Here is a 10,959-nt window from a genome sequence, read left to right on the forward strand (position 1 = left end):
GCCTTGCTGGAGTAGAGGACGCCACATGCCACCACAATGCGGCACACCCTCTACAGGTACAGCAAACAACTTCCACCCCCACCCCCCCTACCCAGCCAGTTTCCAACCATGCTGTTTGTCAGAATGAATGAGTCATGCATTGAGCCAGGCCACCTAGCCACGATGTTTGTCAGCTGCATTTGCACATCACATATGACCTGAACATTGATCGAATGAAAATGCTTCCTGATCACATGAACAAAGTCATTCTGTGATGGCGTGTTTGCAGTGAGTAGCTCTAATTACATTAGGAAAACCGGTTCTCACTGCAAATTGCACTTTAATGTTGGCCTGTTCAGCAGCATTGTATGGGCCACTGGAAGACATGCGGATAATTCCGTCCCCCATAGCTGGCATGGCTCGGCTCAGGGTCGACTGGCACAGTCCTGACCGGTCGCCCAGCTCCCTTGGCCCCTGTTGGCAGGAACCCCAGCGTGGTCAGCACCTGTGTGGGCATCGACAATCCATGGCTCCTCGCCGTGTTTCCTCAATTGGGACACCTTTAAAATATACCAGTGTCTACCCATGATCCAAAATTATATTCATACCAAAGACTTGCGATGTGACATATAATCTTTGGCTGTATTAGCAATACCCACTAATATGATTGAAACTTGCTCTGGATCCAATTACACTACATGTTTGAAATGTTTTTCCACAGTTTAATTCCTACCAAACATGCTGTGAAACATTTGGACCAGCACATGACATTTATCACTCAAAAATAAACAGCTCACCTGTTCAAGGGAGGAATTGAATAAACAGTCATTTTTGGCTGCATACATTGAAAACCTTCTTTTATTAAAGAATGACTGATCACATAAAGCGCAGTTCGGGGTGGAACGACCTTCATAATGTCTTTCACTATCAGTGACACTCACCAGACTGCTTGTGGTCTGCTCATCTCAGTCTCATAATCGTCCTCCGTCTTCTGTTGTCAGAGATACATGGATCTGGTAAGGTGTCACCCCTACCTCTAATGTCTCCATTTCTATTCATTCTGTATTTCCACACTTCCCCTCTTCACCTCTCCATCCTCCTCCACTTCATTTCTCTGTTGGCCATCTAACACTGATATGGTACAACTTCAGCTCTTCCTCAGATACTACATCAGGGGCGCGGCTCATGATGTCATGACCCCGGAATGACTTTGGAAAGGCAATGACGTCACGAATGGTGGGAGCCCCGACCAGGATTGAGATCAGCCGGTCCAAACCTAGAGCATGGAAGAGTCAACTTAATAAATACAATATTTTGCACCTTTTCAACTGATTAATTACACAGTTTTAGCAGTATCACTACATTTTTCATTTAATTTAAAGTTCAGATGATGTGCTTTTACCACCCTAACCCTCCTCCTAACCCAGTGGTTCCCAACCTTTTTTGGCTCGTGACCCATTTTGACACAAATTTCTAGTGACCCCGTCAATCAAGATGTGCCAGCTCATATTTTTATATGCTGCATTTTATTTGAACTCGATTTATAATAAAGTGAAAGTATAGAATACAGTTGTTTAAGATTGTGTGTGGTGTTTTTAATCATAATTTCAAAAAGAATAATAATTTGTTAAAACATATTTTTATCAGTAATCTTTTTATCAATTACTAGACATTTCAGGCGACCCCATTTGAATTTCAGGTGACCCAACATGGGGTCCCGACCCCAAGGTTGAAAAACACTGTCCTAACCCAATTATATCTGTATATCTGTCGACTGATGGGAATTGATAATGTTTTTTTTATCAATGCTATTATGAATTCCCTTATTGATACATTTGCGTCTTCTGTGTGAAAAAAAGTAGACCTATAAATGTTTTCAGTGTCAGTAACACAAATTTCATTATGAGTCTCTAAACACTGAAAAAATAGATTACTGCTTTTGCAACAAATGTCATTGCATGTTGACAGTCTTCTTCTCCCTCCTGTGTCATTTCAGCCTTTGTCCCCCACCTCCACTGACCATGCTCAGTTTGCAGCTGCTGTTTTCACCATTGCTCAAATTTTTTCTTTCCACCATTGCTGGAAATCTTAGTTGTCACTATTATTGTTCCTTTTACTCCATTGTTTACCTCAAGAGAGAGAGAACCAATAAGGCAAATGCTTCTGATGCTTCAGACGAGCGGAAATCGGTTCTCCACTGGAACTAGTTCTCAATTCCCATCGACTACTTAAGGATGTCTTCCCCTTAATTAACATTTCTTTTCTTAACCAAATCAATATTTCCTTAGCCACAGGCTACGTATCACAGGCCTTCAAGGTGGCTGTCATTAACTTTACTTAAAAAACCTTCTCTTGACCCAGATGTCCTAGCCAACTATCAGCCTATATCCAATCTTCCTTACATCTTTAAGATCCTTGAGAAGGTTGTCCTGGAGCAGCTACATGAACATCTGCACAGCAACGAGCTCTTTGAAGCTTTCCAATCTGGATTCAGAGAACGCCATAGCACTGAAACAGCACTTGTTCAAAGTCTCTAATGATCTTCTTATAGCTTCAGACAGAGGTCTCATCTTTGTACTTGTACTTTTGGACCTCAGTGCTGCATTCAATACCATCGACCACAGCATCCTGCTGCAGAGACTAGATCATGAAATTGGGATTAAAGGACCTGCCCTAAAATGGTTTAAGTCATACTTATCTGACAGGTTTCAATTTGTTAATGTTAATAATGACCACTCAGAGTACAGCAGAGTTACGTATGGTGTACCGCAGGTAGGGCTGCCACAAATGATTATTTTGATAGTCGACTAGTCACCGACTATTTTTTTCGATTAGTCGACTAATCGGATCATACGTAAATTGAATGCAAAACATACAGATTATCGCACCAGCATGCAGCTGCTCTTATATAACCATCATTAGCTTTCAGCTTGAAGTGTTTAAAGTATATGCTAACTAAAAATAAAGACAATTAAGATGATAGTTCATTAAACATTTAATGAAATATGCAGCTTTAACTGTAGCATAAAGTGCAAACAGCTGAGTAAAATAAGGATAAGGCACTTTAATACTTAAAGGTTTTTTAGGTTTTTCTTTCCTTCATTTGTCTCTGGCATTAAACATAGCTACATTTAAATAAAATGAGGTGGACACCTGAAACTAAGGAATTATTCACAATAATAAAGTTTTGGTAGGCTTATCGTTCAAATATAACTTGCTCAGTGTAAATAATAGTCGTTCTGTTAAAAAAAATCGAATAGTTTATAAGACAATCGTCTTGTCTGAAAAAAATTAAATGTTCCCTTTTTACTGTCACAGAGGGAGAAACATAGAAAGACTCCAGCAGAAAGTTCTGTGTGAAACTCTGTCAAATGAAAACAAGTGAAACTGAGGTGCAGCTCAAACTCTGCAAGGTGTGGCGGGGGGGCTACACCGGTGCCGCTTGATGAGGGACAAGACCGGTAGAGAGAGAAAAGAGAGAGAACACCTATGTGTACTGAGTGAGTGAGTGCATGTGTATGTGTGGTGGGCGGCTGCGGCGGCGGGTGCGTGTGTGGAAGGTGCGGCAGCAGTTTTGAGAGAAAAACAAAATTAAAAAAAAAACAAACGACGCATCGACTATTAAATTAGTTGTCGACGATTTTAATAGTCGACGTAGTCGTGACTAGTCGACTAATCGTGGCAGCCCTAACCGCAGGGTTCAGTCTTAGGGCCAATCCTCTTCATTCTTTACATGCAACCATTAGGTGGCATCATCCGGAAGCACTCAATCAATTTTCACTGTTATGCGGATGATACGCAACTCTACTTGTCCATAGAGCCAGATGACAGAAGCCGCCTCATCAATCTGCAAGACTACCTGAAAGATTAGATCGTGGATGTCCTCTAACTTCTTGCTACTGAATTCAGATAAAACTGAGGTCATTGTGTTTGGACCTAAACATCTCAGGGACACTTTCTCTAATCAGATCGCTACTCTAGATGGCATCACCCTGACCCCGAGTACAACTGCGAGGAACCTTGGAGTCATTTTTGACCAGGACCTTTCCTTTAACTCCCACATAAAACACGTGACTAGGACCGCCTTCTTCCATCTGCGCAGTATCACTAAGATTAGGAATATCCTCTCCCAGAGTGATGCTGAGAAACTGGTACATGCATTTATCACTTCTAGGTTAGACTACTGCAACTCTCTCCTATCAGGATGTCCGAAAAACTCTCTAAAGAGTCTCCAGCTGGTCCAGAATGCCGCAGCAAGGGTTTTGACAGGAGTTAGGAAGAGAGAGCACATCTCTCCCACCTTAGCTTCTCTCCACTGACTTCCTGTAGGATTTAGAATAGACTTCAAAATCCTTCTGCTGACTTATAAGGCTCTTAATGATAAAGCTCCAACCTATCTGAAAGAACTAATCATTCCTTACTGTCCTACCAGAGCACTCCGCTCCCAGAATGCAGGTCTGTTAGTGACTCCCAGTATCTCTAAAAACAGACTGGGAGGTAGAGCCTTCAGTTACCGGGCTCCTTTACTGTGGAACCAGCTCTCTCCATGGGTCAAAGAGGCAGACACTCTAACTACATTTAAGTCTAGACTTAATACCTTCCTTTATGACAGGGCTTTTAGCTAGGGCTGGTTCAGGTAGCTCTGAACCATTTTATAGCTACGCTGCTATAGGCTTAGACTGCTGGGGACACATCTGGTTATACAGAGCCCTCTCCTTTCCCCTCCTCTCCTCTCCTCTCCTCTCCCCTCCCCACCCCTCCTCTCCCCTCCTCTCCTCTCCTCCCCTCTCCTCCTCTCCCTTCCTCTCCTCTCCTCAGTATATTTTTGAACTGTCATTTTCTGTTATACTTTGTAGTTTGGCCTTGGTGTCTCGCACTCCCTCTGTGTTTCCGCAGATCCACCGGAGCTCCATCTCTCTGCACCAGCCGCCGCCTGCATCGCCCCCCCTCCCACCCTTTCCCCTGCTGTTAGACCGGCCTCCCCTCCCTTCCCATGGACCAGTCTACCACCCAGTCCTCCCATCGAGCTGGCCAGCTCTCCCTGCCGCCCCCCCCTCACCAGAGGCTGCCTTCATCAACTCCTGCTAACATTTCCATATTTCGCACATTCTGTGACATAAACTGTAAACTGTTTTCTTGTCTGTAACAACATCTATTGCACGTCTGTCCGTCCTGGGTGAGGGATCCCTCCTCTGTTGCTCACCCTGAGGTTTCTCCGATTTTTCCCTGTTAAAAGGGTTTTCCATGGAGTTTTTCCTCAGTCGATGTGAGGGTCTAAGGACAGAGGATGTTGTTACGATGCCATGTAAAGCCCTTTGAGACAAACTGTTTGTAAAAACGGGCTATACAAATAAAATTGCCTTGCCTTGCCTTGCCTTGCCATCCCTAAATCTGTCTCATTCTCATGGCCGATTCTAGTAAAGAACCTTTGCATAAATAAGTCTGACACAGAGATTACGCTCTACAATGAACATTTTACCATTTTTACTGTGACTTACCTAAAGCAATGCCTCCATGTGGTGGTGCTCCTGAATCTAGAGCCTCCAGCAGGTGTGAGAGTTGACTGGGATCTTCCTGTAGTAGACGCATTTAAAAAGTAATTACGATCAGCAACTGATACAACCTAGTTGCAACAGTTGAGTGACTTACCTTGAGAATATTCTTCAGTACATGAAGCTGGTCTGAGGCTTTGTGGATACGTATGGATCCTCCTCCAATCTCACAGCCATTCAAAACCAGGTCATAGTGCTGACCGCGCACCTAGGACAGTATAATATATATAGCCATGAGACTTGCGCTCTATGAGATAATTATTTCTGTTTATCTTATTTGAGATTGACTAATTATAACTTGGTTTGGCGAATAATTGGCGCCAATAGGTAGGGGTGTAACGGTACACAAAAGTCACGGTTCGGTACGTACCTCGGTTCAGGGGTCACGGTTCGGTGCGGTTTCGGTACAACAGACACTATTGAATGTAAAACTAAAATCTGTCTTGTGTTATAAAAGTAAAAAAAAAAAAATAGAATATAAAATTAAACAAATTAGGAGTGTTATCAGTGTTATCATGCCATTCATTAATTCTAGAGGGAAAAAAACTTGCACTTCACAACTGACAACTATTACAAACAAAACAAATCAAGAAACTAACATCAATGTTGGTTTACACAGTTAATTTAGACTGGCTGTTTCTGGTCCTGTCTGTGTTCATGTCAAGAGGCTTAAAAGCAGCGGGATAAGTTGTTGCCGTTAATATAATACATCCATGGTTGTTGCACACAAGTTGTCTTTTTCCTTGCACCAGTGATTGACATGTGGGCGGGGGAGGCGGGTGAACATGCGCTACGTGTTTGATGCGTTTCTAGTGATGCAGCGTGCATCCGTGAAACATCGCCGACGGACTTTGTCCGGTCGACCAGTCGCGAGCTGCTTTCTACGGTCGCGAACCGTCGCCACCGCCGTCGCCGTTATGTTTCATTGAAAAACCACACGGTGACATAAATGAAGCAGGCAGCTCCTCATAACTTCACACTCTCATCACTTCTCTTCTTCGTCTGTTATGACGGTTGCTGGCAGCTTTGAGGCTCATTACCGCCACCTAGATTCGAGTGAGGACTCGACTTTTTTTTTTTTTTTCATTCAGACGTATTCGTCGTGTGACTGTGTGCACCGAACCGTGACGGCACGGGACGAATACATATACCGTTACACCTCTACCAATAGGACATCGTATAACCATTGTTGTTGATAGAAGTGTCGACTTGGATAGCGCTGATGGCTATGCAACCTCCACCAGTCACACAGTCACGCTATGTAATCCTATTGTGCCAGATCCCCATACATAAGATAAAGTTAACATCACTGTGCACCTGATATAATTTGTATTTAAACAGGACTTCACAGTTACATTACATATGCTAAACTAAATACAAAAGCCACTGCCTTCTAGACCAGTGGTTCTCAAACATTTTTACATCAAGGACCCCTAAATTGACACAAATTAGACCACGGACCCCCCATTGGACAAAAATTTGAAGCAAAAACCAGAAATACACAAATATTTGTTCTGAGTTAGTCACTTTCAGTTGACCTCTATATCCTTTGAACTGAACAAAAATGTATGTTTTTGTCTCTTCCACGCAGACTGATTTTATATTCCCTGTTTATTTAGAACAATGTAAAATATTAACCATCGATGCAAAAATATATACAAATCAGTATATGGCTTAAAACCAAATAAAAGGAAGAGAGATACAAATCAGTCAATCAGAATACAGCTACAAATCAACCAATTAAAATCTGGCAACAGATCAACCAATTAGAATATGGCTACAAACCACTTTTGACCACCAAAGTGCAGTCTGCAGGTCCAAGTGAAGTAAATCTAAAGAATCACCAAGCAAAACTGGGATATTGTGTTCATGAGAATGGGACAGATGGACAATCTGAGAACATACTGCCTCTTCTCTGGCTGTAACTGAGGCATGAACAAGATCGTTACTTTGTAAGAGAATCTAAAGCCGTTTTCCCACTAAAATTAGCGGGACGCAGGTTTTTTAAACGCGGGTCGACCCGCTAACAATCGGCATTTGGCCCCTTTCCCATTGACCAAAATGAGCCGAGTCTGCCCCCCCGCTGGGGAGTCAGACAGAGCATAAACCAGTCGCCCCGCTCTCATCCGTGGTGCAGGAAACACACACAGTGTCATGCCACAGCCGCCCGCCGCGGATTGTCCGTCCGCCGAGGCAGACCTGCTGGCTGACCTACGGAGCACCAGGACCGCGGAGGACAGCGAGTCTGCCGCCGCCCCAGCACGTCAGTTAAACAGACTGTCGCTTCTTTTCTTTTTTTCAATCGTTTTTGGTCAGCATTCTTTGATCTTTTGATCCCAGTCTCGATTGCGAGCAGAGCTCTGTTTTGGTACGTGATATGAGACGCGACCGGCGCGATGACGTGGTGTCACGTAACGCTCAGCGTCATCATGTAAATTAGCGGGTTGACCCGGGTCTGGCGATTTTAACCCGCGTCGCTTGCCGAGTCGTTTGACCTGCGTCGACGCGGCTCGGTGCGCCTTTCCCACTGCCACCAAAAGCCGATTGTTAGCGGGTTTAAACGGGTTTTTTGACCAGTGGGAAAGGGGTATAATTGACAACCTTGTGGGGCTCCGTGTAGAGTAACTCTTCGTCCTCTGGCCTCGCAGCAGTAAATGGATGGTGGGCTGATTCCAGCTGGTCTGGCTCATCCTCTTTAGGCAGGAAGAGAGGGAAGTCCACCACCCAAAGAAAGTGGAAGGCTGAAAGGTCTCGTAGTGAAACACCATGAGACTCCAGAAGCTCTGCACACTGTAGGCGAAGACTACCCAGCAAAGGGCGCTGAGAGCAGAGCAGGGGAGTAGAAAGACACAAGCAGGAGGACACAAGAATGGAAATGTATAATTATATTCCTCTCATAATACATAGCCATTAGGCCTGCCCATTTCTGTCACTGCTCCCCCCTCCTCCTTAGTCCAATCTAAACTCAGTCTGATGAAAATTTTATTACCACAGTGTGGAGAGAACCGGCTGCTATCAGCACTAGGTCTCCGGGTTTGGCTCTTGTCCTTTTCACCAGCTCTTCTGTCAAGGCGGCAGACATCAGCTTTTTCAGCGGGGACTTCAATGTCCCGTTTTCTTTGACCAGCACCACACTCAGCTCCTTGGGAAAAAACATGCAAAAAGAAAAATCACAAGGGGACACTGAGGATGGACAGCAACAATATTATTGCAAATGTAGAATGTATCTTTGAATTAGAGTTGGGCAATATGGCAAAAAACCTTATCACAATATATTTTTCCGTATTGATTGATTCTAATATTTTGATTCAATATCGATATCGAGGATATATGACCATAGCCGATTATCAAAATTGATCGCGATCCCGAATCAAGATCGTTTTATCGCCCAGCCCTACCTTGAATAAACATTGTTTAAAGGGATAGTTCAACATTTTGGCAAATTGGCCCATTGCCATAATACCTATAGTCAAAGCAGTAGGTTCATTACCTTTATTTGTCAGTGCAAGCTATTTTTAGAACTGCCACTTTTTAGCTGCTCAGAGCTAAGCTACAGAGGCTAATGGGATTTCTTGATTTCCCTCATCAAACTCATCAAATACACAATCCAACAACTCCAAAATGCTCTGGTGGACAAGTTGTGACCTGCACATTCACCACACTATGAGATAATAACAGAACGTTACCAGAGAGAGTTGTTTTAGAGGTAAATTCATGCAAAACCGCTGATGCGCGTTGCCTTCAGGGACAGTTTCTCAGCAAGCAGTCTCTGAATTTACCTCTAAAACAACTCTGTCTCGTAACGTTCCGTTATTATCTCATAGCGTGCTGAATGTGCAGGTCACAACTTGTCCACCAGAGCGTTTTGGAGTTGTTGGATTGTGTATTTGATGAGGGAAACCAAGAAATCCCACTAGCCTCCGTAGTGTAGCTCTGAGCAGCTCGCAGCTCTGCTTCGCCGTTCTAAAAATAGCTTGCATAGCTTACCGACAATTAAAGGTAACAAACCTACTGCTATGATTATAGCGAATATGGCAATGGGTCAATTTGCCAAAATGTTGAACTATCCCTTTAAGGGTGTGAGGCAAAGTCAATGAGAAAAGGCAAATATGCGCACAAATACTCCCACGGTCAAACACGTGCAAGTAAAGCAAGGCGATAATTCGCTCTGCGCCTGGTATGAACATCGTCAAGATGTAATTTTGTTTTGACTGCACAGAGTAGGTTCTTCTCTGCATGTTTGACAGGATTTTGCATATCACTTTCATGTGCATTATGTTATTAGTTTAAGCATCTTAGCAGCATACTGTAGCTCTACAAATGGCAATGTCAGTCAGTGCGTAGGGCGACCTATCCCTCTAGAGTAAAGACAAATCTACCTGTCCAAACTGAGTCCTGGCTGTTTGTTTCAGTTTTTCCAAATCGCTCCCAGTGAAAACTTTCTGTAATAAAACACAAAATAACAGATGCATATTAGATATTAGACCTGTACTTATCAAACATAGCTATAATGGCCCTTTTAGTTTTAATCTCTGTATTGCTTTTACTATTATTCTTGTGTCCTGCTATAATAGAACAATGCATGTCTAGTTGTACATGTTTTCAGTTTCCCCTAAAAAAGGTTAACTTAAAAGTACTTGATATTGACATTTTGCTGTTTTCTTTCCTCACTGTGGGATGAATAAGGAATATCTTGTCAAATTATGAAGTATTTTCTTCTCTCACCGCTCCACTGTGGACACAGATTGCCTGAATGGAGCCTCCTGGCTGGCTGAGAGCTGATCTGAGGAATTCAATTTCCGTGGATAAGAAAATCTCGGTGAGGTCGATCAGCTGGACAGACATTTTGGACAACAAAAAGGGATTCAGACAGGTATGTAGAAAACAGATGGTTATGTGGCAAAACAATGTTGCTTTAAAGGAGTCATCACCCGGAAATCACATTTTTCCTTGTTAAAACATGTATACTGGTGTTGGACCTCAGTGGAAACTTGCCTGAAAACCTAGGGTTTGAAAGTGGCTGAGTTTTTTCGTTTGGGCTCTTTGTTTAAGCCAGAGTAGTTCATGAGGCTGCACACCACAAAATTACAAGATTTGGATCCTGCTCCTACGGTGACGTTACCGTGGAGACTGCTTTCATAAACACACCTCTCTTCCACTACCCCGACTTCCGCCGCGCCGCCATTACTTATTGTTTTATTTCCCACTGTAGCACTGTTATTTCGTCACTTTATTAAGTTTTAATAATTTTTCATGCGAGAAAGTGGTTTAGATCCCCAATGTGCGGTTAGTTTATCCAAATGACGGCTGTTTAGAAGTTTTCTCCGCGTTGGGAGAAGGGAAGCTGCAGCGAGCTGCAGCGAGCCGAGCACCAGACAGAGGAGAGGAGGAGTGACTGTCAGCAACCCGCCTGCAGCGCTCGTTTACC

At 43.4% G+C, this 10,959-nt stretch overlaps 1 protein-coding gene across 1 annotated transcript; it reads right to left on the minus strand.

The window, feature by feature from the left end:
* Positions 1-815: 815 nt before the first annotated feature.
* LOC146970871 (aspartate--tRNA ligase, mitochondrial-like) lies at positions 816-10,397 on the minus strand. The gene is made up of 7 exons (XM_085804872.1): positions 10,257-10,397; positions 9,911-9,973; positions 8,521-8,673; positions 8,133-8,351; positions 5,629-5,739; positions 5,478-5,553; positions 816-1,255 (listed from the first exon to the last, which is right to left on the minus strand). The coding sequence occupies exons 1-7, from the start codon at positions 10,374-10,376 to the stop codon at positions 1,086-1,088; spliced, it is 912 nt and encodes a 303-aa protein (XP_085660998.1). The 5' UTR covers positions 10,377-10,397; the 3' UTR covers positions 816-1,085.
* Between the last annotated feature and the right edge of the window lie 562 nt (positions 10,398-10,959).

This window comes from Trachurus japonicus, chromosome 17 (genome assembly GCF_045865225.1).
Source record: "Trachurus japonicus isolate A0001 chromosome 17, Traja_1.0".
NCBI lineage: Eukaryota > Metazoa > Chordata > Actinopteri > Carangiformes > Carangidae > Trachurus > Trachurus japonicus.

Coding starts and splice junctions, on each gene's coding strand:
- LOC146970871 (XM_085804872.1), bottom strand. CDS start 10,376: ATGTCTGTCCAGCTGATCGACCTCACCGAGATTTTCTTATCCACGGAA. Junction 9,974..10,256: donor TCTGTGTCCACAGTGGAGCG/GTGAGAGAAGAA, acceptor GTTTTATTACAG/AAAGTTTTCACTGGGAGCGA. Junction 8,352..8,520: donor CCGGTTCTCTCCACACTGTG/GTAATAAAATTT, acceptor CTCTGCTCTCAG/CGCCCTTTGCTGGGTAGTCT.